Genomic DNA, 24331 nt, shown 5'->3' with positions numbered 1-24331 from the left:
AAAACAGCTCAGTGCTGTCTGTCCATGCCAAATATAAACCTTTATTAGCAACAGAAGCGCAAGGGGGCTACAAATCGTTGTGTGACTGAAACTGTTTTATGCAAACCAAACTTTTCTGTACAGGTCAAATGACTTCCAAGGAAGGAAGGTCAAATTGATCCACTGTTGCACTGTTAATTGTTGAGAAGGAACAGGAAAGGATTAAGGGGGGAGAGATGACATTTTCTGAAGAACCATCTTTAAAAGAAAATGAGGCAAAACCAGTGTAAATGTTGGACAGGGCAACCTGTGCAACCTAGCCCTCCTCTTGTTGGCCTGAGGATGACAGAGCTGTGTGCTGTGCAGACCCGCGCATGCTGTGCTGTGGAAAACAGGTGAGAAGATACGGACACTACACATCATCCGTTCCCCAAAACTCTTCAGCTCTTAAAACTATTTGAGAGGAAAAACACTAATGTTTGAGACTTTCCCCTGACAATTTTATGCTGTTTACAGCACGTAATAACTTGCAGATGCATTTTGCTTCTGTGCCCCTTGTGCACAAAAGAAAATGAAAACTACACAAGAATTAATTGGAACTTTGGTATTGTTCTTGGCCAAAACATAACTTCCTTCTTTTTTCATGCCCTGAACTCCAGAGTGACAATTAATAGGCTGGCTACAGTCAATAATTCCTGAAGTCAACCCTTCAGGCTACTTCCACTGGCAACAATTTTCTGTGAAGTACACATCTACTCAGAGAAGGAGTCACGTAGGCTCTGTCTCTGGTCTAATGGAGTTATGTGACACTTTCATTGTAACTCATTGCCTGTTCCTGCCAGCCAACACAAGCCACAGAGTTGGAATTAGAAGTTGTTCCTTCCCACGCAGCAGAAAATGTTGTTTGCTGCATCCTACTCCGCAGCAGATTGGCATACCCACTGGTGCCAGGAAGCTTTTCAATGTCAGGATTTGCAAGACGTGTTTGTATGTCCTAGTGCCAGCACACAGCAAGTGAGGGGTCCAACAGCATTCTCAGACACTGGGGGTATTTGCAGATAAATGATTCATGGCTTTGGTTGTGATGCTCAATTTACTAGCAAGAAAATAAAGGGAGGGGGTTGCTTTATTTTCCTGAGACAATAAACCCGCTGGCCATCCTTGGCCTCATTTTTATGATCTCTTTGCTGAGTGTAGTTATTTCTGTAACTCTTCAGGTATATCCTGGCATTTGCCAGTGGAGTCTCTTGAAAGGAGGACTGACTGCAAACGTATGTAGGTGGCTCAGTGGTTTTCAGTTCTGTAACTCGCCTGCTGGTAGTGAAAGAAGGAGCAGGCCTCTGGGAATATGGATGGTTGGAGCTCCCATTCCATTTAAAACCACGTGACCCCAAGCTCCTGGAAATGGTCGTGATTATGGCTTCGGCAGAGTGCATGTTCTCGGGATAGGTTTCTCTCTTGCATGTAGGCCTTGGAAGGGGCCTCAGAAGTCCATCTCCCCATCCCCGGGCACGTTCAGCCATACATATCTCACACCTGCCATGTGACACTTCTCTGTTCCAAAGACTTGCTGTGACAGACACTTCCCTGCAGACTGTTCACAACTGCTGTGTCCACTCTACTGGAAAGTAGCCCTAGTAGGAGCTGACCACCAAGGCGGTTCAGAGAGATTATCCCTAAAATAGCAACATTCCATTGTCTATATTGAAGGGATGGGCCTCATCATGAGGAAGCCAGTGTTAGACACATGCAGGATGTGCCCGTGTCCTGCTCTGAGGTGGTAGTCTGTACTAAATTTCTACTTTCCATATGAAAGTATTAGCATTTTTTGATCTCTGGTGGAAAAAACCTTTAGATAGCTCCTTCTTTTCCCTTGTCCCCCAGAAGCAATAGAGATGACTGGAATTGGGGGTAGGGAAGTGTATCTGTATAATAGCCTTTTCCAAAAGAAACTACAATTGAGACAGTCTTCAGCCTTGCCAACCCTCTTAAAAATTACTTACTGGGCTCCCTAACGTAGGAAGACTTTTAAAAATTACCATGTTTGTAGATGGAGTTGAGTTTGCTTCCTTGAGATGTTGTCAGTCCTGGTTTATAATCACATCTTTTAAAGGTAAGATTCCTGTCTTTCACAATGGAAGCTGGGATTCCCATGTAATGACACAAAAACACTGGTCTTTGAAGAAAACACCAGTTTGGGCAAGAATTCCAAATAAATGTGTTAAGGTCAGTGATAGCATGTCATTTAATTCCAAGGAATTTTGGGAGATGGAAACCCACCAGGAATTGTGCTTGATGATGAGGAAACCAGGTACTGATGCTGTAGGGTTAGACTGTGATTTAGGGAATTAGTTGACGTGGGATGTCAGCCATGGTGTTATGACCTGCAGTTCTCATTTAGTCATGTAAATGTGTTTGGGTTTTTTTTTTTTCTGTAAGCTCTGCCTGCAACAAAGCTTGATGGGGAGGTTCCAGGATAACTGTTGGCAACAGATTCCTCAATGTCTGGGTGGAAGAGACCTTTACCGTGTGAACCTGCATGTTCAACTGACATTGACAGGAGGAAGGTGGAAAGCATGTCTCCTCTGGAGCTGATTTCAGAGCTGAAAAGAAGGGCTCTCATACGCTAGTTTAGTGCTTGTTCAGAAACATCCTCTCTGTGACTGACAAGTGGCACAGTCTACATTTATGCATGTAATTGTTAACAACAAAGAGGAAAGGCTGGCAAGATAGTGGCGCAAGGTGAGAGTGTATCAGCAACAGGAAAGCGTTAAAAGGATTATCTAAAAAGGAAAGAATCCCTTTTGGAAGAAGCAAATTTGTCACTTACCAGTGTGGAAGAATGAATAATTCACTCGGGGGAAGGTAAGGAGGATGCAAAGAGCTCATTATGCAGAGAGGGACAGATGGGACTGATGATTTTCATCTACTGTAGCGCATTAATTCGCAGAGGAACATAACTATTGGTGATTTGAGAAATGAGGCATGTGAATCTCAGAAAGGCTTCAGAAGGACTGGAGGGTGTTCTGAAGGTGAGCAAAAGCAGAGTTATCCCAAGACTGACATTTAAGAGCAGCATCTGGTGAATTCCAACAGCAGCCAGTGTGCAAGTATCTGCAGGGCTGTAAGTGACAGGTGCTAGTCAAAATAGAATTGTCAACTCAAAACCATGCCAATTTTCTGTAGGATCCCATCCAGCACCCTTTAAATAGTCAGAAAGATTCCTGTTGGCTTCAGTATGAGTTCAGGAAGACTCCTACTCACCTACACCCTCACCCTAGCCAGAGCCCAGCTCCAAAATGGACACCCACCAGGCATGGCTGTCACACAGAAGTGGCCAGGACTGAAAGCTGTTGGTGGCCCTCCCCTTTCCTTGGCAGACGCTTGTGGGCACCAGCAAAGCCCAGGGAAAGCTGTTAGACACTCTGGAAGGCAGCAGAGACCTGTCTGGTCATCGTCAAAGCCTGGCAAAAGCCCTGGGGCGCTCTGGAAGGCAGCAGGGCCCCTTGCAGGCTTCCTCAAAGCTTGGCTAAAGCTTTGGGTCACTCTGGAGGGAAACAGGGCCCCTTGCAGGCCAAAGCAAAGCCTGGCTAAAGCTTTGGGACACTCTGGAAGGAAGCAGGGCCCTTTGTGGGCACTGGCAGAAGCCATCAGATAGGGTTAGGGTTTGGATTAGGGATGGGGTTAGGGTTAGGTTGTTGGGGTTATGGTTGGGTTTAGCGTTAGTGTTAGGTGTAGGGTTAGGGTTATGTTTAGAGTTAGGGTAAGGGATTGGGGGTTAGGGTTAAGGAATAGGTTTAGTTATATGGTTAGGGGATTAGGATTAGGGTTAAATTTAGGGTTGAGGTTAGGGTAGGGTTACAGTTAGTGATATGGTTAGAGTTAGGGTTAGGGATTAAGGTGTAGAGTTATGGTCAGGAGTTAGAAATAAGGTTGGGGGTTAGGGTCAGAGTTAGGGTTTAGGGATTAGAGTTAGCATTAATTTTAGGATTAGGGTTAGGTTTGGGGGTTAGGGGGTTAGATTTAGCAGTTTAGGGTTAGGATTCAGGTTTAGGGGCTAGAGGTTAGGATTAGGGGTTAGGGTGAGGTTTACAGTTAGGGTTGAGGTTAGGGATAGGGTTAAGTTTAGGGTTACTGTTTAGGGTTAGGAATATGGTTAGGGTTTAGTATTAGGAGTTAGAGTTAACATTACATTTAGGATTAGTGTTAGGTTTTGGAATTTGGTTTAAGGGGTTAGAATAAATGCGTTAGAGTTAACTGGTTAGATTTAGGGAGTTAGGGTTTAGGGTTAGGGGCCAGGGGTTATGACTAGTGGTTATGTTCAGGGTTAGGCATTAGGGTTAACATTAAGGTTTAGTGTTAGGTTTTGTGTTAGGGATTAGGGTTAGGTTTAGTCTAGCATAGGGTTAAGAGTTACATTAAAGGTTAGGGTTAGGTGTGAGGGATAGGGTTAGGGGATAAGGTTAGGAATAGGGTTTCAGTTAGGTTTAAAAGTTTGAGATAGATCTATGGTTAGGGGGTTGATTTAGGATTAGGGTTTTGAGGTTAGAGCTAGGGTCAGGCAATTAGGTTTAAGGTTATGGTTAGGGGGTTATGTTTAAGGGTTATGGTTAGGGTTTCAGGTTTAGAGTTAGGGTCTGTGTTGGGGTTTAGGGTTGGGGTTAGGTTTATGGTTTAGGGGTTAGGACTAGTGGTACGGTTAGAGGTTTGGTTTAGGGTCAGGGTTACTTAAGGTTAGTAATAGGGTTAGTGTTAGAGTTAGGTTTAGGAGGTTAGGGTTAGAATTTAGGGTTAGGGTTAGGGTTAGCTTCAACAGTTAGATTTAGGGTCAGGGTTAGGGTTTAGGGTTTGGGTTAGGGCTAGAGTTAGCTTTAATGTTTAGGATTAGGGTTTAGGTTTTGTCTTTTTTTTTTTTAAATAGACTTTTTTAAAAGTTAATGAATAGTAAGAGATGTAACAGACATTGTATCTGTCATCTTTAGCAGATTATTTGCCATAGTTCCATATGCCATTTCTAGAGGGCAACGAGATTTGGAAACCAGGTGAGTTGCTGCACATAGGAACAGGTGTTTCATCTATCGCAAACAAGGGTTTTTTCAGCAGAGTTGACCCCAGTACCACATAGATTCCATCTGACACACAGGATGGTTGAGTACAAGTCTGAACTGTCATTAAAGACCCCTGGGTTTGAGAAGCCAGTCAGACACGCAAGTGACACAAATCCAGGAGGAATTACTGGTACCTTGAAAGACAGGCTCATCGGGTAGAGATGGGTCCTGACATAAATGAGAGAACTGTTGGTGTCATTCAGGGGATTCATGGAAAACAGTTCATGCAGCCAGAAATAATTAGATGCACAAGTAGAAGAATGGCTAAGAAGACAAGGAACAGATCAGAAGCTGCAAGATATGATGACTAACAATAAAAGTCACTAGCCTGGTGCTGCCTGTAGGAGGAGCAGATGCCAATCACACCAACTGACACTGTAAGTGCATCCCAAATCATATCAGCCAGGCTGTACTCTGCTGTCCTTAGCATGTGTTGAACTACAGCATACAGCATCTGATTTAGGAAAGAACTAACAGAAAAAAGCAAAAATGCATACACAAGTTATTTGAGAAGCACAACAGAAACAATGAGTGGTTTGATAAAAAAGGAAGAGAGCCAGTAGTGTTTAATCCAGGAAGACAGGCAAAATGGGGATGTCATGGCATCCTAAGGGTGGACAAAGGGATGTTGTGCAGAGTTTGGATAGTGAATCAGTAGTCATGAAACATGGAACAAGCCCTGATCTGGTGTATCTTTCCTAGAGCTAGTAAAGAATAGACTATGTATTTATCATACAGCTATGCTCTAGGATGCAAATAAAAAAAAACCAACCAAAACCAAAAACCCAACAACTAAGTGACTTAATAACCACCCTGGTCATCCCAGATGAGTTCACAGTTCTCTGACCTGAGCTGATACTGCAAGGAAGTCTAGTTCTTGTTTCATGCAGGAGTAGCAAAGTTGATGGGCTGTGAGATGCTGGGACTTGAGGCTGATGATGTATCTGTGTCCAATCACTAGATTTCAAGTTGAAAGAAAGGAGCTGACAGAGCAGAAGACTCTGGGTACTGTAATTCATCGCAGCATTTAAACTGGGTGGCAGGATCTCTGACGATACAGCAGAGGTGATAGGAATTGTAGCTCTAGCAGCTGGAGTTCAGAGAGGAGAGGCCTGGTCAGAGTGTGCAAGTCTGGTTACTGTGTATAACACCAAGAGATGATAAGCATAGCCATTCATATAATATAGCTTAGTGGCCAAGGATGCAGTTGCAAAGCCCAAGCCCCTGTGAGCGTCCACTGTACTGTAGGCGTCTATGCTCAGCATTTCTGCAAACGCTTCTTAGAATTAAGAACTCTAAAAGTGTTGCTGCAAGTGTTTTCCAAGAAAATACTACTGTTCTGCTCTGAGCCAGCAAAAAGTAACAATATCCAGCTTCCCAGAGTACAGGTGAGGGGACCGGCCACAGAGCCCTTCCCACAAAGAAAGCGGAGTGAAGTCCGCTCGCATCGAGGCAAAGAGAAGGGAAACCTTCGTGGCAATCTTTGGAGGCTTTTGGGGAAAGCGCTGCCCTCCTGTCCACAGAACAACTGGAGATTGTTCACGGAGGCCCTCTTGTCTCATGAACAGAGGCTATTGTGAAGTCATTAAAAGGGTAGGGTGAATTTAGTACAGAAGCAGAAATTGGAGTGACCAGGGACCGATAGAAAAACAAGAACAAAATGCCCGCTTGGCACATGGGGACAAGCAAGAGGGTCCACTGAAAGGAGGGATATCTCTCAAGGTGAGGCACTCCCAGCAATAGCAGCTTCCAGCACCCATTTGCCTTTTTCTCACTCCCCAGCGAATGCCTCAGCCTAGAACTCAGCAAGGTTAGGGGCATGTGAGCCTCACCCTCATCTCTCTCTCGTGGCAGCAAGTCTCCTCAGCCCCAGACCTGGGGAATGCAGCCACTCACTGACCAGGCTCTTCAGAGGCATGTAGAAAAGGCAGCTCTTGACTCAGTGCTTTAAATCTCAGGACTCCTTCCTCCAGGTCGATGCAACACTAAAGAAGGGGAGAGCCAGTTACTTGCTGAACATTCCAGATAGCAAATCTCACGATGTCTATGGGGAAAACCTGTATAAACATCAAACCACCCCACTTTGGATTTGTAAAGACCTTACAGTTCCCCTCCCTGTTTGCCATGCTGGCTCTTTGCTCCTGTTCTCTTCAATGAATTCCTCCCCAAACCCTTCACAGGGCCATTCCCCTCCCTTCTTCCCATGACTGCCCCAGAGGTGATGTCCTCACACCACTCAGCCATTCAGGCCAGTCTTTTCCTGCTTTATGAGTCCAACATGTAGCTACAAATATTTGACAAGCAGAAGCAAGCTTGCTGCAGCCGTATTCTGAGCCACCCACAAGCCAGGCACAGCAGAACACTAACCCTGAGCTGAGCTGACAAAAGGAGACGACTGTTCCTACTTGTGTCCAGCTGGTGTCGGACACTGAATGTGATCATACAGCTTCATGTGGCTCAAAGCAAGAGCAGAGCTTGCTCATATCTGCCTTCAAAAGGCAACACAGATATAACTCGTGACACAGTGTGCCTTGCCTTATCTCCTCTTCCTGTGTGCAACTTATAGTCAGGAATACGAAGAATGGGAGATGTGATAGTGTCCTATCGGGTGATTCCTTTCTTAAAACCTATAAGAAGGACTGGAAAGGAATCTGTGACACAGAGCATACTGCAGCCAGCCAGTGGCACCCTGGAAGACCTGGATGCAAGTATTTCTGTTGCTTACAGCAACCAAATCTTGGAGAACTTCTTGAGAGGAACCCTGCAATAAGCAAGAACCCGTTTCTTACCTTGAGAGACAACAGTGTCTGGAGACCAATGCAAAACTCCAGCATTTCGTCATCTGAGAAGAGAGAAGAGACTGATCAGGCTTAAGACTATATATACTGCCCCTCTAAAGAAAGCATGTCTCTCCTGTAAGAGGATGTGGAATATGAGAGCATCTGGGTCATAAAGTTAGACGGTTATTCAGTATAAAGTGAATAACAAATAACAAAGGAAAGTGATGAATTAGACACACAAACATTAACAAGCAGGTGGTAACAGTGATAATAACAAAGACCAGCACTCTTCTGCCACTGACTGATGATCCATTAAAGGAGCTACTCAGGCACAGCCCTGAAGAGGGTCCAAATGAACTTTGTAGCTGGTAAGAGGAGGGAACCATGATTATCATGAGTATTATGAGATATTTGAGGGGGGTTGTGGGATTGGAACTTGCTATCAGATATCAGAAGGGGCTTGTGTAAAACTTACTATGGGCTGTGTAGGGGAAAGGCCAAAGGCAGGAGAAGGCAAGCAGCAGGGTGCATCAGGGAAGAACAAGCATGGATAAATGGAGAGGAGAGGGGTTAAGGGGGGCAGTCACATGCGAGCAGGCTGTTGGTCAGTTCACTTGTCTGACCACACCCTGCGACTGATGGCTGCAAGCTATCTGAACTTCTTACTAAATAATTTTATTAAGTAATTTTTTTCTGTGTAACCTCTCTACCCTACATGTGACTGCTGCAAGTCTTCAGTGTTGGCAAGTGTAGAAGGTGGCCACGGGTTAAAGGGCAAATAGCTCTAGATGTCAGCAGCCAGAGGGACTGGCATGCAAGAGAGGTGCCAATAACTGAAGGGACCACAGGCCCTAGGGCTCATAGATCTGTAACAACAACTGGAGGAGGGGATGTGGCTCACAGGTGCCAGCAGCTAGAGAGACCAGTGTGCAAAAGAAGTCTGGGTGCCAGTAACTGGGGAAGGGAGTACAGGCCATAGGGCTTAGACACCGGGGTGCCAGCAACTGAAGGAACTGCAGTGTGTGCTGCAAGGTCTAAGTTCCAGTAACTGGGGAAGGAGTATGGGTCACAGAGCTTGTAGGTCTAGGTGCCAGCAACTGGAGAGATCAACATGCCAGAGAGCTCTGGGTGCCAGCTCTGACCAGGGTCACAGGGCCCTTAGGTTTATAAGCCAGCAACTGAAGAGGACAGAGCATATGTGTCAGAGGTGTAAATGCCACTAACTAGAAAGACTTGGGTGTGTTTTTATTTCCCCAGTGAATTTAATCTCGCAGGTTTGTATGCTTGTGGTTTTGTATATATAATCAGCTAGAAAACTTCAGTCTGGTCTAGCCAGTAAGTAAGAGGACACCTGCATCAGGAAAGACTCAGTGTCTGGGTCAGTGGCTATGTAAGGGGCCCAGGGTCCAGACATGAGTATAAGACAGACCTAGAAGCAGTGCTGTTATCTGAAGACTCTGTGAATGTGAGTGCACTTGTGAATCCAGAGACTGAGGATGTATGAGCTTCTGATAGTGAACTTCAATCCTGGTCAGCCAGAGAGGAGGACTGGGACTGGGCTATTTGTGCTGGTGTTTATGTGAGTGTTGGTAAAGGCACTGTTCTATGTGTGGTAATCTGTATGGCTGGCCTGGTCTGCATGCTCTCTGTACGGGTCTCTCTGGAATATATGTTCAGCCTTACCAGTGTATAACCTGCCACTAAGAACATGCATTGGACTGGGTGAGAGCGATCCCCAGGGTCTTAGAGTCATCCATCTGTACTTCAGTGGCAGGGAAGGAAGAATCCCCAGGTCCTGGAGTCTGCAGGATTCAGCACCCACCAGTAACATCATTAACACTTCCCATGCCTCCTGGATGCCTGCTTGCCCCGTAACCAGTGGCTGTATCTTGTAATTTATTTATAAGCACATAAGCAAGAGCACTGTGTGCACAGGGAGATGTGAGGCACAGATGTAGCAATCCTGCTCCTTCCAGGCAGCCATTTCCACATCCCAGCAAAATGGATAGGTGCTACTGGACTAAATTCACCTGTACTGGTACTAACACAGACTCCCCATGAAGGGCAAGAACAAGCAGAGGGGAAACCAGGGAAGAAAAGTGAGCTGGAGTGTGGAAGAGGCAGAAGCTCTTTCTAGATGACTAGGAAAGTGGAAAGAATGGACATGAAAAGAGGGAGCACAGGAGGTCTTGGAAGATGAACAGTACTCATCGAAGATGAGGAGACAGATAAAGGCAAGAGGGTAAAGCTGGAAGACTAATAGGGAGAAAGAACAGGGGGAAAAAAAGACAACTAAGTTGTTTTCAGCATGTGCACAGCTTGATGTAAATGCAGAACATGCAGCCTCTCTGTTGTTTTCTGGGTGTGCCCCAGTGACTGCTGACTTGACCTTGTCTCCTACGGCTCCTTCCTTCAAAGGGTCCTGCCTCAGGACACGGAGGGAGACTCAGCACTCTGAGGCTACCAGGTTCTTCCAGGGTGCTCCGTGCAGCAGAGGCAGATGAGTACACAGAGAAACACTCTGGGGAATAAGATGTACCCTCTGTCCGTTTCTCTGATGACTTCCATCCAGCCAAAGACACAAGTGCTCATTCAATAGGAGAACATAAGGCACCAGAGGACTAATCAAGCAGCCTGGATAATTTTAAGAAAGGTCCATTTTAGAAGGATTTTCTACATCCTGTGTTAAAACCCAAAAGCACCTAATTTCTCCCCATTTTCAATGTCTTCTCTCTTCTCTGTTCTCTTCCTATGCCCTTTGCCTTTGGTTACATGGAGGATATTCACAGCTCATAATGATCTCGGCCAGCAGTGGGGGTGACCACATCACCGACCTCCCACTGCGTTACACTTTCCCAGAGATCCTTTTAAATGCCCTTGGCAGGGCAAGAGGGACACAGGAAAACTGGGGGAGAGGAGGGGCTGGCACTCTCACCTACAACCAGTGCTGAACACAGCACTGTCTCCTGGCCAAATTGCAACTCCATATGTTCTACTCGGCCAACAACGCTGGGCATGGGAAGAGGGAAGTCTCCACAGTCCATGGCAGATACTTCTTCCAGCCTGTGGGACACAAGAGGTGTTATTGCCTCAAGTGGGGGAAGAGGAGGAAAAACAGGACTTCTCACTGATGGCAGTACTTCTCGGTCTCATTGGGAACAGGCCCACAAGAGGAGGAATCTTTTCCATACAGCATGTCTGGAGGCAGATTCCACCAGCAAAACCATAAGGTGTTATCCATTTGGGTTCCTCACCGCTGAGGCTAAACATCAGCTGGGCAGCTTTGCCCTACAGTACACACAGACAGAATGACACAGCTCTGCCTCCTAGTCTGGGGTCTGCACACAACTTTGCCAGGGCTCCTGCTGCCTTGCCCTGTAGCCCACCCTCTGCATCTTCTCCTCAACAGCCATGGCACATGCAAAGCTGCTAGTAATTATCACTGGGGCTGGGAATCAAGAGTGCCTAGGTTCTTGCCATAGGTTTTCTTTTAGCCACCCCTCCTTTTCTACTGTGCAAAGACTTACCTCAGCTGGTTTAAACAGCTCTTGGAGATGAGATTTGGTAGACACCCAGTGTTAACAGTCGCTTTCAATACCTGACCTTGGCACTAGAAAAAACAACAACAGATAATTACTGTGGGCTCAAAATTGGCATACCCACTCCTCCAACAGTGTGACAATCCCTTAGGCCTTCCTTAACAACACAGCCAAAGACGTGGTGTTTTAGGCAGCAGTCAGAAGGCAGGAGACTCATCCAAGACAATGGTGGTCTCCCAAGTGCTCTGCAAACCTCTGCCAAATGCTTCTTTTTTAATTTGTCTTCTTTAATTTGTATTTGATTGCCCAGACACTTATCTGTTATTAGCTACTTTAACTTAGCCATGTTCCAGTCAAGAGATGAATAACTAGTGAATTTGTTCAGAAAAAACACACGGACTTTCTTAGCAGAGCAATAATTGATATGACAAATGCTTCTAAAGGAATACAAGCATGTACTACAGCCTTTGTAGGTTTCTTCTCTCCATTTCTTCTAGTGTCACAAGGAACAATGTTCCAGGGCTAGACGTCTGTTCGCAGTTGAACAGTTTCCAGAGGGAGAAGTCTGTGGGAGAAGCAGGAGCACGCAGGACAAGCATCCCTGAGAAGAGCTTGAATTTAAGGCAGTTTCCAAGATAACTGACACATCCAAGTGACACCTGAATCCAAGAAACAACCTAATAAAGAGGTGTCTATTTTGTGTGGGACTTACATTAAGTTCCTAGACAGCTCTTTAGGGAAATAGGACATGAACACTACAACTACAATATTCACAGCTGGTGTCATCTAGCAAAGGGAGAGACTGGATGCCCTGCACCCAAGTCACCTCTGTGTGATCTTACTGGAATAATCCCCAGCACCTTGCCCATTTCATTTCTTCACTCCTTTGCACTTGAAAGGGAACATGAGGTGTGGTTGCCATCTGTTTTGTGTCCCCTCTGCACAGAGGTCCTTAATGGCAGGACAGAGGTGCTGAAAACAACAGGTTTCATATATGGTAGAGGTCTGAAAAAATAGCGTCATCAAGGACATCAGTAAGAGTTATGTTCAGAAAAAAAAAGGAGGAGCAGGACTTAGTAAACGAGCTGGAAAAGATGGAGTAACTGCCATCTACAAAATATGGCTTGCATCTACCTATAGTGCCTAACCACTCCCATTCTTGATTGCCTAGTTCTTCAAGGCTATGTCTCACACCAACACCCAAAAAAACCCCCATCCACAGAGTTTCCCTTTTGGGAGGCTCATTTTCCTCCTGCTATCATTTGTATCTGTCCTGCGATTCCTTCTCTTCAATCCACTATGGCACTCAGTGCCGTGAGCCACTCAGAAGAGGCAACAGACCTCCCACAGCTCCTCTACCCTTACGCTCATTCCTAAATGCTTTGAACACCTGAACTAGATCAGCATGACCATCAGGGACTCAGTGCAGAATCAGTAGGGTCAAGGAAAATCTCTCAATTTCCTGATTTCTTAGCTAAATTTGTTTATGATTATTACATGGGCTAATCATCACAGAGAGCTACATCCAGTATTTCCAAGATTTCATTTTCAAACGTGTTATTTGTGAGTTATTATAAAAAGAAAGGAAAACACACCTCCTGTGAGAAATACTGGAATGCTGCCAACAGACACAACAGCAATAGTAGCTTGAGTGCTTATTGCACTCAAGGCAACCTCAGCGCATACTGGAAACTTGAAGTCTGTTTTGTCTTGGAGCTCTTCCTCTGGGCTAAATTGCATCTGCAGTACCTCAGTGTAGAGAATTTAATCATTCTGAACATTTAGATACACCATGTTCCTAGAATGGCCACTTAGTTGAGAAATTCTCAGGAACTGCAAGGCTACTGGAGCTAGAGATCTCAACCTATATGGTTTTACAGACTTCACCAAGAATCATGTAAGACTCATACGTATGATGTATATTTAAATAACATGAGTGGTTTTAGAAGGAAGAACATTCACCATGTGTGGCCTCATCCAGGAACAAAGAGAACAGTGTTCAAGCAGTATCTACACAGAAAATATGCACAGATGCATATTTTCAACAGATCCTGATTTGGTTATTATACCTTTTATTCTTTAATGTAAAAAAGCATGTCTTATTCATAAAGAGTTATGCCCAGTTAATTCACAATCCTGTGTGACTGCAAACACTTGTGGCTTCCTAGAACACCCAAGTGAGGCATATAATGTTAAATACTTTAAGAAAGCCAAAGCCAAGACAGATCTCTCAAACTTCTGGCTATCAGCACTGTGCCTTCCCCATTATATCATGTGCTTCTCAGAGTCTCAGCCACACTAACATCTACATTCAATCCAAAGCTGTTCTTTAGCACATGGTATGGAAATCTAAACTTCAGCAGGGAACGTTCAGACTGAACATTAGGAAAAAATTTTTCACAGAAAGAGTGGTCAGACAGTGGAATAGGCTGCCCAGGGAGGTGGTGGAGTCCCCATCCCTGGATGTGTTTAAGGGTCATTTAGATGAGATGTTGGGGGATATGGTGTAGGGGAGAACTTTGTAGAGTGGTTGGACTTGATGATGCCAAGGGTCTTTTCCAACCTGAATGATTCTGTGATTCTGTGGAATTGCCACAGAACTACGAAGTCACAGGTTGGAAGAACACAAAACTTAACTGACTTGATACCAGCTGGAAGATTCAGGAAACAGAGTCAGGCCACAGAGAAACCAGCCCCCAGAAGCCCTCCTGCAGTTCTTTTCACATTCATACAGGAATATTCCCCCAGCTTCTTCACAAATGAGCAGTCCTTTTTCACTGTGGAGCAGCTTGGTCCCATGGTAATACAGATCACACATGACAGAGCGGGTAGGAGACCCAGCTGTGCTGCTCTCTGCTCCCAGAACGCACATCCATTCTCTTGCCTTTCTGCCTCTTGGCACAAATCTGTTTTAAGCAAGTGGGGGAGCATGCCAGCGCCTCACAGAAAGGGGAGAGCTGCAAAGCACTCTATTTAGAAGCTCCTGGCTTTGGCAATACTTGTGCTTGTTCAAGAAAAAGCATTGCCACCATGGGTCCAGGCTGCCTGGCATGTCAAGTTTAAACATTCAGGACTAGGATTAGTCCCTGCCCATAGAGGTCCCCAAGGCCAACTGGAGAGATCTCACCTTACCTCATGACAACAACAGTTTGTGGCAAAAGCTGGTATTACAAAGTCCAGGCTTCTAGAGGAAATAACCTAGAAATTGACTGGACCCAGAGAACAGTCCTATATCCCTGCCCATGGCAGGGGGGTTGAATCTTTAAGGTTCCTTCCAACTCAAACCATTCTATGATTCTATGACAAAATGCCTTCCCTTTTGCTTTTAGAGCTCTGTAATGTCTGTGCTGTCTGGTCCTCACTGACACATCAGTCTTGCCTAGAAGGACTGTGGCCAGAATAAGCAGAGAGACAAAATAAATCACAAAGTGCGGATACATGCTAAGTATCTTCCTCCTCATCCTCTGTACTGTGCTTCACAGAAGAGGCTTCTCTGTGCCTCTTCAGTACCTAAGCGGGTATCTTAGCCATAAGCATCAGGTCAGGTATGCTCCCACATTTCCCCATACTGCAACCTGCCAACAGTGTCCAGCTGAATCAGCTTTTCCTCATTAACAGACATGGATTCTGCTGGGAAAGAGTTAACCAACCAGCACAGAAGCCAGCTGTTCATTGCCCAGCTACAGAAGAGGCATTGTATCAGCTCTTCAGAAACAGAAGACACTAACACTAACCATTTGCCCAGAGAACTCCCCAGGAGCCCGAGGAGAGTCACTGGTCCAGCATACCACAAGCACAATGCAGATTAGGTAAGGAGTACACAGGCAGCTGATGAGCACTCCAAGCCTTCTTGGACTACACATTACCCATTCTCAACTCCCCCCCCCCCAAATTTTCAGTCTGTTACTACTAGTCACCATTAGTCATTATCTAAAAGTCAGTTATGGGGATTTCCAAGAAAGAGAAAGAGGGGAGTGGAATCAGTAAGGATCACCATTTATAAAGAGCTTTGTTTCCTGAAATAATGTCAGTTCCAAAGTCAAGAAGCTGCTTTAACCAACCAAGGTTGATTAATCCCAGGTTCCTCTGGCACAGAGGAAAAGCAGCCTTGGACAGCAGTGGAATCTTTCAGCATCTATTTCCAAGTCAATGAGAGGCAATCCCCACCACAAAAAAATTACAGCTTGATTTTATGATGCAGATGCCAGTCATGACAAACTTTCCAAAGTGCTTTGCAAAAACTGTGCAAAAAGGGGCAGTTCTGCTAAAGTACCATGTGAGCAACCCATCTAAGTAAATAGGAAGGTGAGTGACTCTGCAGTATAACTGTTATAGACTGGGTCTGTCTGTGATCTCTGAAACTTAAAAAAGCCTTAGGCACAGGGCAATTATAACCTGTTAGAGTAAAAACACTTACTGCCTTAATCTCCCTGTATCACTGATGTCTACATATATTCAGATTTATTTCCTAACCAAATTCAGCTACTAGTCAGGAGATGCACTTGTTACCACTTTGAAATCTTCAGCATCCCTCCCTGAGTGGCAGATGATCTTTTCTCGGGAACTGCTGTCAGAGAGAAGAGACTTCACTGGGGTTGTGTTCTATTTCTAATAAAAACTGCACCATAGTCAAGCAGCTCTCCAAAAGGTACCAGCTCACCTCTGGTTAAAATGAACAGGCATCCTGAGTGCTATTTCTGCCATACATCTGTTACTTACAGGTGAGGCTTTTTGAAGTTCACAAATGTGAACATGAAAAGCAGCAAGACTAAAAAGAATGGGAGGAGAGCTTCCCTTCCTTTGATGTAAGAAGATTAAGTGTGGCAAATAATGACTGTCTCTTAAGAAGGGCAGAAAAAGAGAAAAATGCCTGTGCAGAAGGTACTGAGTTTAGGGAGAGTTAAGTGCAGTGTTAGACCTATTTCCTTGACTGTGATGTTCATTAACCTTCCTCCATGGAGGAAAATATAATGTGTGGGATAGCTGGGGTACAGTCCATTAGAAACACAAAAGGGGAACAATTAGTGGACTCTGACGCTGAGTTACTTACTGCCCATGGGATATGATACCCATGCATGCCAGTCCTTGTTTGATGTACACGCCTGGCAAAACCCCACCCTTTATCAGTGAGTTTCCTCTTACAGAACAATACAGACTGACAACTAAAGAAAAAGAAACACCTTCGTTTGCTAAAAAAAAAAGACTCCAGCTATTTGGAGAAATTACACTGAGAGCCATTCATCCTATTAGTCTGTTTTCCCGAGTATGGTTATGTTAACCTAGTTACATCAGTCTAAAATCCAGGGTAAGCAACGCCTAACTGCAACAGTAAAGGCTGGGAAACAAACCAGACCTGGTACTGAAACACTGGTTCCAAACATTTCAGAAACTTGCCAACTGAATTTTCAAAGGTATATGTGTTTTTCCTGGAAGTGTAGACTTTATACTCTAACATGTGAGATGTTCTTTAGGACAGGTAACTGAAATAAACCCAGCTTAAAATGGATTTCGTATACCAAGTCTATACTTTGGTGAGTCGCATATCTGCGTATTACTGAACAGCTCTAACCATGCAGCCTTCTTTTATGGGGCACAGCTTTTGGATGTGCTTTCTTACCTACAGGGGTCAGGGAGGAGTGTGTTCTGCTGTATGGGAGGATATAAGGAGAAAAGGGAGCTAAAAATACTGCTTCCATCAAGAAATGCAACAGCGCTAATTCAGAGCACAGTTAGCCATTTTCTTAGGAGGTCCTTTGACACCTGAGAGAATCAGACCAGACTGAATCCAGTAAATGTAAATCAACTAGGGACACCTCTCTTAAAGTGATAAGGAGACATTCCTTGTTTCTGTATGCAGTTATGAAATACTTCGTATCATGGGAAAGCTGGCCTCCAAAGAAAGGAGATGTCATTAAGGTAATTTGTCTTCAAATACGGACAACTAGAATGCATGTGACAGAAAGGCTTTCCTCTGTCTGTTGGAAGAGCTGAATCCAAACTCTAGGAGAGGCCATGTAGGAAATCTGCTCTCTCTGGCTGCAGCTGCCTTTGCAATTAATAACTTATCATGGCCCTTGGGAGTGGGGCAGCTGGAACTCATTGAGCATTTGCCATCACTGTGAAATCAGCAGCACCATGTTGTTGCCTTACCTGGCACTGTATTAGCAGGGATGAAGTCTCTTTCCTCCTGTCCTTTTCCTTTCCCATCTTTTCATCCTGGTCTTTTGCCAGCGGAGATTGAACCCGTGCAGACTGAACCCTGGTCTCGCCCCGCAGCTTGTTCAGATTGCCTTCCAAGAGGCGCCGCTGGACCACACTATGTGGCTGCTGTCTCCATCACAAAGAAAGAGAAATCTCAGCTAAGTATGGAGCTGAGGACAAGGACATGTACTAGCCCAGGAAAACAGATTGTAAATACATAACCTAGCTGATTTTCCTGATGAAAGACAGGCTTATCCCAGAAAACTTCCTTTAAATACCAAGATTTTTCCTGTAGCCACTATGGTGACGTTAAAATGTTGGGATATCTGTGACAGGCAGGTCTCTGGGATGCAGTTATTGGAGGAGAAGAACATGCCTGATGCATGCTCTCCCCACATGTATCTGTTCCTTCAGCTAAACATGCACTTGGCAGCCTCATACCTGTTCAGGTACTGCACTACACTACCTGGTGGGTGTGTGCTGACATCCAGCCAGGCACAGCCACCTTCTAATGTGGGAGGGGATGGGGCACGCAGCATGTGTGTGATGTACATGTGGGTAAGAACACAGGACTCCACAAATTTTAGGTGTACAAGCAATTATTTATAGTGAAGCAAGAAGCTTCCCGTGCATAGGAAACTAAAACTAGCTTCTAATGTTATTTGGAGTCTGTCTCTGCTTCCCTCCATCAGAAGCGATACTATTTTGACTCCCTTCCTAGTTGGGGGAGCATCTATGAAGCCCTCTGTTGTTCACTGCTAGAAGGGAACACCATCAGCCAGATCAACAGCTGAAGGACCTTTATTCCTATCATCTTATTCAATCTCATGTATCTTGTACTCCTATTTCATTCCTATCTCCTTTCTTCCAGGCAGAAGAAGGGGAGGTGCACCAAAAGGAAAGAAAAATTGTGAAAAACTTCTTGTCCCAACATTGCATACACACAGAGGAAATTGTTGCTTTGGAAAGAAAGCTCCCTTCACCATCAGCTTGATGCTCTGGTTTTTGCCCAATGTGGATCCAGTGCCTCCAATCCCTGCACAGCTACTGAATCAACAATGGGCAGCGTCAGTGGAGTAGGCCCGTTGGAGGTAGCTTTGTCCTTTCTCCATGTACTCAGCCTCATGGCCCTTCTCCAGGAGAGCAGCTGTTCAGAGCTGACAATAGCGTTCTCAGTAACGACTGCCTATGTGAAGAAAGGCGATGAATCTAAAGGGGCTCATGTGCTACAGTGTAAACCGTTGCTTTTGTCTTTCTCAAAAAAAAAAAAAAATCTACTTCCAGATGGTGCAGCAGTTTGATGTAGGATCTTATCAATGTGCAGGCCAAACATCTGAACCAGACCAGACCTGCCAATGCGCCAGGCTGTATTAACCCTACAGAGTGTGTGTGCTTCAGACTAGCTTTATGCTTGGTCAGAGGGCTGAGGCCGGGGAAGTGTGTCGATTGCAACTCGAAGCACACTGACTTGTTAGTTTTGCCTAATGGTTGGCTCTTCTGTTGCACTCAGTATTGTTCTTCGCAAGGTGCCAAGTCCCCCATGCCTCTGTTTACCTGTCACTCCAGCAGCGAGAGTCAGATCATTCACATGCTGCATGAGACACACTGCGGTAGTTGAAAAGGTGAGGTAAAAATATCCCTCTGCTCCTGGTCTTTTCCCAGCCCACTGTGCAGGCACACAGCACAGCTGGCTGTTGTACTTCACTCCCTAAATACTCTGAGCACAGTGCCCGTTTGGCTGCCAGCTAACATCTGGGCCATGGGAAAAGGGCAGGGAACGGACAGCAGGTCTCCAAATTCCCACCCTCCCTCCTGTCTCCTCTCACAATCTGGCATGCAAAGGACCTTTCCCTCTCCCTGCAACCTTTCCCACAGAAAGAGCAGGCCCTTTGCAGCTGCCACCTCTGTCCCCTTCCTGTCACTCAGGCTGGGAAGAGGCCAAGCGTTGATAAGGACTCACAAGCAGCTGAGCTCTGGGACTGTGGAGGCATCTGATTCAAGAGCAGACTCCTTGGGCTGATAAGAAGCAATGAGATGAAGAGGATGGTGAGGGAGGACCTGAAGAGAGTTGTGGCCAGCAGCTGGAAGGGAGACCCTTCCAGGACTCTTAGAAGGATCAGAGCAGATTCCCAGTTCCATCATGTTCAGGCTCTCCAATGTGAAATCTCAAGGCCTTGTTATGATTAGTGAAGTGGTATGAGCTGGGAATCTTGGGTTTTGGGAGTGGAGAAGTCAGATCTTTGGATCTTCCTGGTACTTTCAGAATGTTTTAGTCAATGCAGCTACTTCTTTGGGGTTTTTGCCATTTAAAAAAAAAAAAAAAAAAAAAAAAGTGTCATTCTTGTAGTTGTTATAAAGCTGGAAATGTGAGTCCCCACTGAAAAATATAATTTCTCATTGTTGGAGATGTGATGGGCCCATCAGATGCCATATGCTGCTGGATGCATTGCATGAGCTGCACACACAGAATACACAGAAAAGAGTGACAAAAAGCCTGACTTTGTATAAGAAAACCTGTGGTTTATTTAAATGACATGATGCCTTGCTCTAATTTTAGGACATGCAGGGCTGCCACAGCTGAAGTCTCTGGCACTGTCAACGGAGACATGTTCTGGGGAATTAAACTTTCCTCCCAGTGTAAGTGCTATAGGACTCTGGGATATTTTGCACTCTCTCCAAGATGAACCTCTCCAGCACTTCCTGATGTTGCTTTGTTTTCAGCCCTGCATGCCTGTCCTCCAGGAGGGAGCCAGGTCAATTTAGGAAACATAGATGGAGTTTGAAACGGGGCTGGAGGAGTGCCTGAAAGCATATTTTGAACTCTAATTTGCAGCCCCCAAAACATCACAGCAATATCACAGCGGCCTGTCAAGTTGCAGGGACTGTTGAATTGCTCTTGGAAATCTAAGGCCTGGTTCTTCTCTTCCTCCAAGGTAAACGAGAAACAGAGGTACTGCAGGTACCACACTGACCCCAGGTATAGCACTGTGCGTGTGAACTTTGCACAGGTGCCACACTTTATTTTGTGCCTTCTAACACCAGAACAAAATTTCCATGGCAGAAAAGATGTTATGTTTTATTCAGTGCTCCCTAGCTCCACGATAAAAATGTTTCAGCCATTCTGTTACGGACCAAACACAAACTATTTAGTAGTTTTCAGTGACCGAACACCATTTGCGTGTGAGGAAGTGTCCTGCCTAGAATGGCTAATTTTACCAGGAGAGCTGCTCGTGGCAAGCAATTTGGACAAGGCCTGTCTTGCTAGAGCACATTTGGGGCTCCAGAGTGCCAGCCTCTGGGGGCCAAGACTGCCACCCATACTGTGCAGGACTCTCGCAGAGGCCTCTGGCTGGCACCACACTTGTCATTTTGGGGCATAGTGTCACAGGAATCGATTCCAAAGCAAAGCAGGTGGACATGTTTCTCTCTGCCTTTGTGGATGGGCTCAGCAAACATGCACTGAAAGACTCAAAAGTGGCTCCTCCCTGTTCTCTGCCAAAAGCTGCACAAGGAAGAGCCCAGGGGTATGTCTGGCTATCCCCTCCTGAGGAGATGTTTCAGCTGCAGTGTGGCAGGGCATGAAGGTCCAATGCTAGCCTGCCTGTGCTGCCAGCCCCTGGGCTCCGGTGTGGCCAGACCTCCTTCCCTGCATGGAGAAGAGGCCCTGTTCCTTGCTAACGTGACACCTACGTGACTCCCCTCTTGTACTTCAGACAGCGACCGTGTTCAGGGCCAAAGGGACGCTCAAGACCAGTCCCTGCTGACAGCCATGTGTGCGGCTGCAAAGGACAGGCAGAGCATGAGGCAACAGCTCAGGGTGACTTTGAGGAGCCACCCTTGACCCTGCTGAGCCAGAGACTCTCAGCAGCTGCAGGGAGGGTGGCGGGAGCAGGAGGGTGCGCCAGCACAGGAACATAGTCCTGACCCCTCATCTGCGCATGGCAGAGCTGCTGCACCCAAAGGTTTTAGCAAGGAGGATAGCTTCCACCCAGGCCCAGTGCCTGGGACCCTGCCTGTCCTGCACACATGTGTCCCTGTGTGCCCCAGCACCTCGCTGCCAGCAGTGGTGGGGCCTGCCACAGCAGTTGGGAAACAACCAGAGGAGATAACTCATGCATGAGCATCTGTGGTATTGCTGTGATGGTCTGAGGATACAGAGGGAAGCACAGGCTTCAGGGAGGGGCAAGATCTTTTATGACACTCCCTGGCACAGCTGGAATAAGTGGTTGTGCCCCCATCACTGGCCAGACCCGGGGCCTCTTTTGGGAAAATGGTTTAGACCTCTCCATCCTTGAGCAGTTAAACTCCACAGTGGAGAGAAGTTAGACAGCAAAACTGCCAGAGCAAGGGGGAGATGCGTGCAGTTAAGCCAGCAAGAGATCCTATGGAAAATTGCTCCCAGCCTTGGGAAAGTCCCTTCAGACCACAGACTGCCCAGGCTCCTGGAACAGATCCCTTCCCTGATGCCTCCTTCTCCATGTCTCTACAAGGAGATGCCCACAGGCCTTACTCCCATGCCTCGTCCCCAGAGGTGTCATCCATGGGTGCTGGCCACTGCAGCTGCCTGGACGCCTGGCTAGCCATCCTGCCCTGTGCTAGACCCTCTGGAAATCCAAAGAGTAGGGGGAAAGAGAATAATGGTAAAAGGTGACAAGGTCAAACATAACTCTCAGAGTTTCATGAACTGTGCTTCCCTCCCTGCTTAATCCAGGGAGGAGTCTGCTTTTGAGATGGATCATGCAGGAATACAAGGTAGCTTTCAGAGATATCCCACATGGAAACATGTATGTCAGATGAACATATATATCTGTACTGGGTGAGTGGGAAGTTGGATGCTGGAGAGTTCTTCCAGTCCATGTCTGCCTGCCTCTGTCCCTATGGGGATGCATGAGAAGATGAATGCAAAAAAAAAGGGTGATGCATTCCTTCTCCTCACCCTGACCTGCTCCTAGGATGATGCTGAAGGGAAGTTTCATCTTTGCTGAACCCATGACCCTTTCACAAACCCTGACAGCAATTCCCAACTGGGATGAAGGCTATTAGGAGAACCCGCTCCCAAAGGGGATCCCGCTGGACTCACCAGATCCTTGGACGTGCCAAGCCTTGTCAAGCCATCCAGGGGCAGCAGGTCAGCAGAGTCCTTGTGCACAAACTGGGTGGCCTGTTTAAGACGCCTCTTCTGTTGCAGAATAGCTTTGTTCCTCAGCTCCACCTCGCACTCCTCTCGCTCCAGGTCAGGAGTACCTTCACTCTGTTTTTCCTCCTGGTCTCCTTGCCCCAGTGGCAGGGGGCAGCTCTTCCTTGTGCTCATGGTGAAAATTCAGACAGAACAGGTCCTTCTTTGTACGGTGGTGTGTTCCCTGAACTCGTTTCCTGGTGTTTGCTCTCCTGAGGCTGACTCAGTCTCTGAGCTCCTTTCCCTTTCCCTTCCCCACAGCTCTCTTTCTCTCCCTTTCTCTGCCTTTCTTCCTGCTCTCTTAGTTATAACTCACCCATTTCTGAAGTGTCTCTGTGCCTTTTTCTCCCTCTGTCCTCTCCACTCCCCCAGTGTCCCTCTGCTCCCCACCTCTTCCTCTCCCTCTCTTCTTCTGTCCTGCCTGCAGCTCTGCCTCCTCCGGTCGGTGGGTCCCTGTTGTAACAGAAAGAGCCCTACGTCAGAAACCAATTTCCATAAATTACAGCAGAGCCGGCAAGATGCTCCAGCTGGAAAAATCCAGCAGCAGAAGGATGGCCCCGCTGTTGTGGGCTGGACTTACCTCCCTTGGGCTGTGTGCGCGCACGCGTGTGTGTGGGGTGTATGTCTGTCTGTGTACGTACACACACGCTGCCTGTTCCCAGACAGCAAATCTCTCTGTGACAGGCTGTGCAGTTCGGTGTCACTGCTGGCAGGGATTTGATGCATCCCAGTGAGTCTGTAAATACTGGCAACAACACGGTTCAGCCCGGGAGGTGATGCAGTGCCTTGGTAAATGGGAGAGAGCATCCGCCTCAAGGCTGCTGGCAGGCATGCCCAGTCTCACTTCTGCAGAGTGTCGTGCATTTGCAATAGGCTGCACTGAAGGACTTTACCACGTAGCCTGAACAAAATGCTGAAGGCCTTGTTTCTGCTCCCAGCCAGGGCAAATGTATTGGGCCTGACTCCACCCTCATTTTCACCCCTCTCCATCTAGAGCAATTCCCTGAAGTTGCAGAAGCCTAAAATCACTGGCTTGTTGATACCAGTGGACTTGACTCCCTGTTTACACTAAGAGTGTGCTGACATTGCTGCAGTGTGGGATGTCTGGACCAGGGCAGATATTTCTCTTCTCAGGGGAGACAGGACGTGGCAGAGCTCACTTTTTCAACTTTCTGCCTCCACGTTATCCTGCTTGAAACTATAAGTTTCAACTTGAACTGAAGCTGCTTTATTTTGATCCCTGTTCGCTGGTGAATGCGCTGCCCCAGTAAGCACCCATTCTGACATCGTGTACAGAGGAGGAAACTAGAGTTTTACTCAGCTGTGAAGCTGAGGACAGCATCACCTTTCTGTAAATATCACCTGGGGGTGAAAGAGCTTTCATGTATGACATAGAAGGAATAGCAACAACAGACTAAAAAATTTACAGCAAAAGGAAGCTTTCTGTTGCTCCTTTTTTTTTTTTCCCAGCTTAGTAGCATGTAACATTCCAACATTACTAATACCAATTATTTCTATGTTCTAGATTGCATATAAAAATATAACACT

At 46.3% G+C, this 24331-nt stretch overlaps 1 protein-coding gene across 3 annotated transcripts; it reads right to left on the bottom strand.

Annotated features, from left to right (window-relative positions):
* Positions 1 to 21: 21 nt before the first annotated feature.
* NRIP2 (nuclear receptor interacting protein 2) lies at positions 22 to 23155 on the bottom strand. Of its 3 annotated transcripts, none has more exons than XR_012629324.1 (7): positions 22688 to 23155; positions 17557 to 17733; positions 11395 to 11477; positions 10803 to 10930; positions 7877 to 7929; positions 6920 to 7072; positions 22 to 6199 (listed from the first exon to the last, which is right to left on the bottom strand). XR_012629324.1 is itself a non-coding variant. In XM_074871955.1 (6 exons), exons 1-6 carry the CDS (start codon positions 22916 to 22918, stop codon positions 6980 to 6982), a joined length of 765 nt encoding a protein of 254 aa, XP_074728056.1. In that variant the 5' UTR covers positions 22919 to 23155; the 3' UTR covers positions 22 to 6979. The 3 variants fall into 3 exon arrangements, 1 of the variants encoding a protein (XP_074728056.1); XR_012629325.1 differs by having other exon boundaries at positions 22 to 6177; XM_074871955.1 differs by having other exon boundaries at positions 22 to 7072.
* Between the last annotated feature and the right edge of the window lie 1176 nt (positions 23156 to 24331).

The sequence above is a fragment of the Strix uralensis genome, chromosome 5 (genome assembly GCF_047716275.1).
Source record: "Strix uralensis isolate ZFMK-TIS-50842 chromosome 5, bStrUra1, whole genome shotgun sequence".
NCBI classification, from domain to species: Eukaryota; Metazoa; Chordata; class Aves; order Strigiformes; family Strigidae; genus Strix; species Strix uralensis.
This window is presented reverse-complemented; position numbering and strand designations above follow the sequence as displayed.

Coding starts and splice junctions, on each gene's coding strand:
- NRIP2 (XM_074871955.1), bottom strand. CDS start 22,918: ATGAGCACAAGGAAGAGCTGCCCCCTGCCACTGGGGCAAGGAGACCAG. Junction 7,930..10,802: donor GTGTTCAGCACTGGTTGTAG/GTGAGAGTGCCA, acceptor CTCTCTTCTCAG/ATGACGAAATGCTGGAGTTT. Junction 7,073..7,876: donor AGACACTGTTGTCTCTCAAG/GTAAGAAACGGG, acceptor CCCCTTCTTTAG/TGTTGCATCGACCTGGAGGA.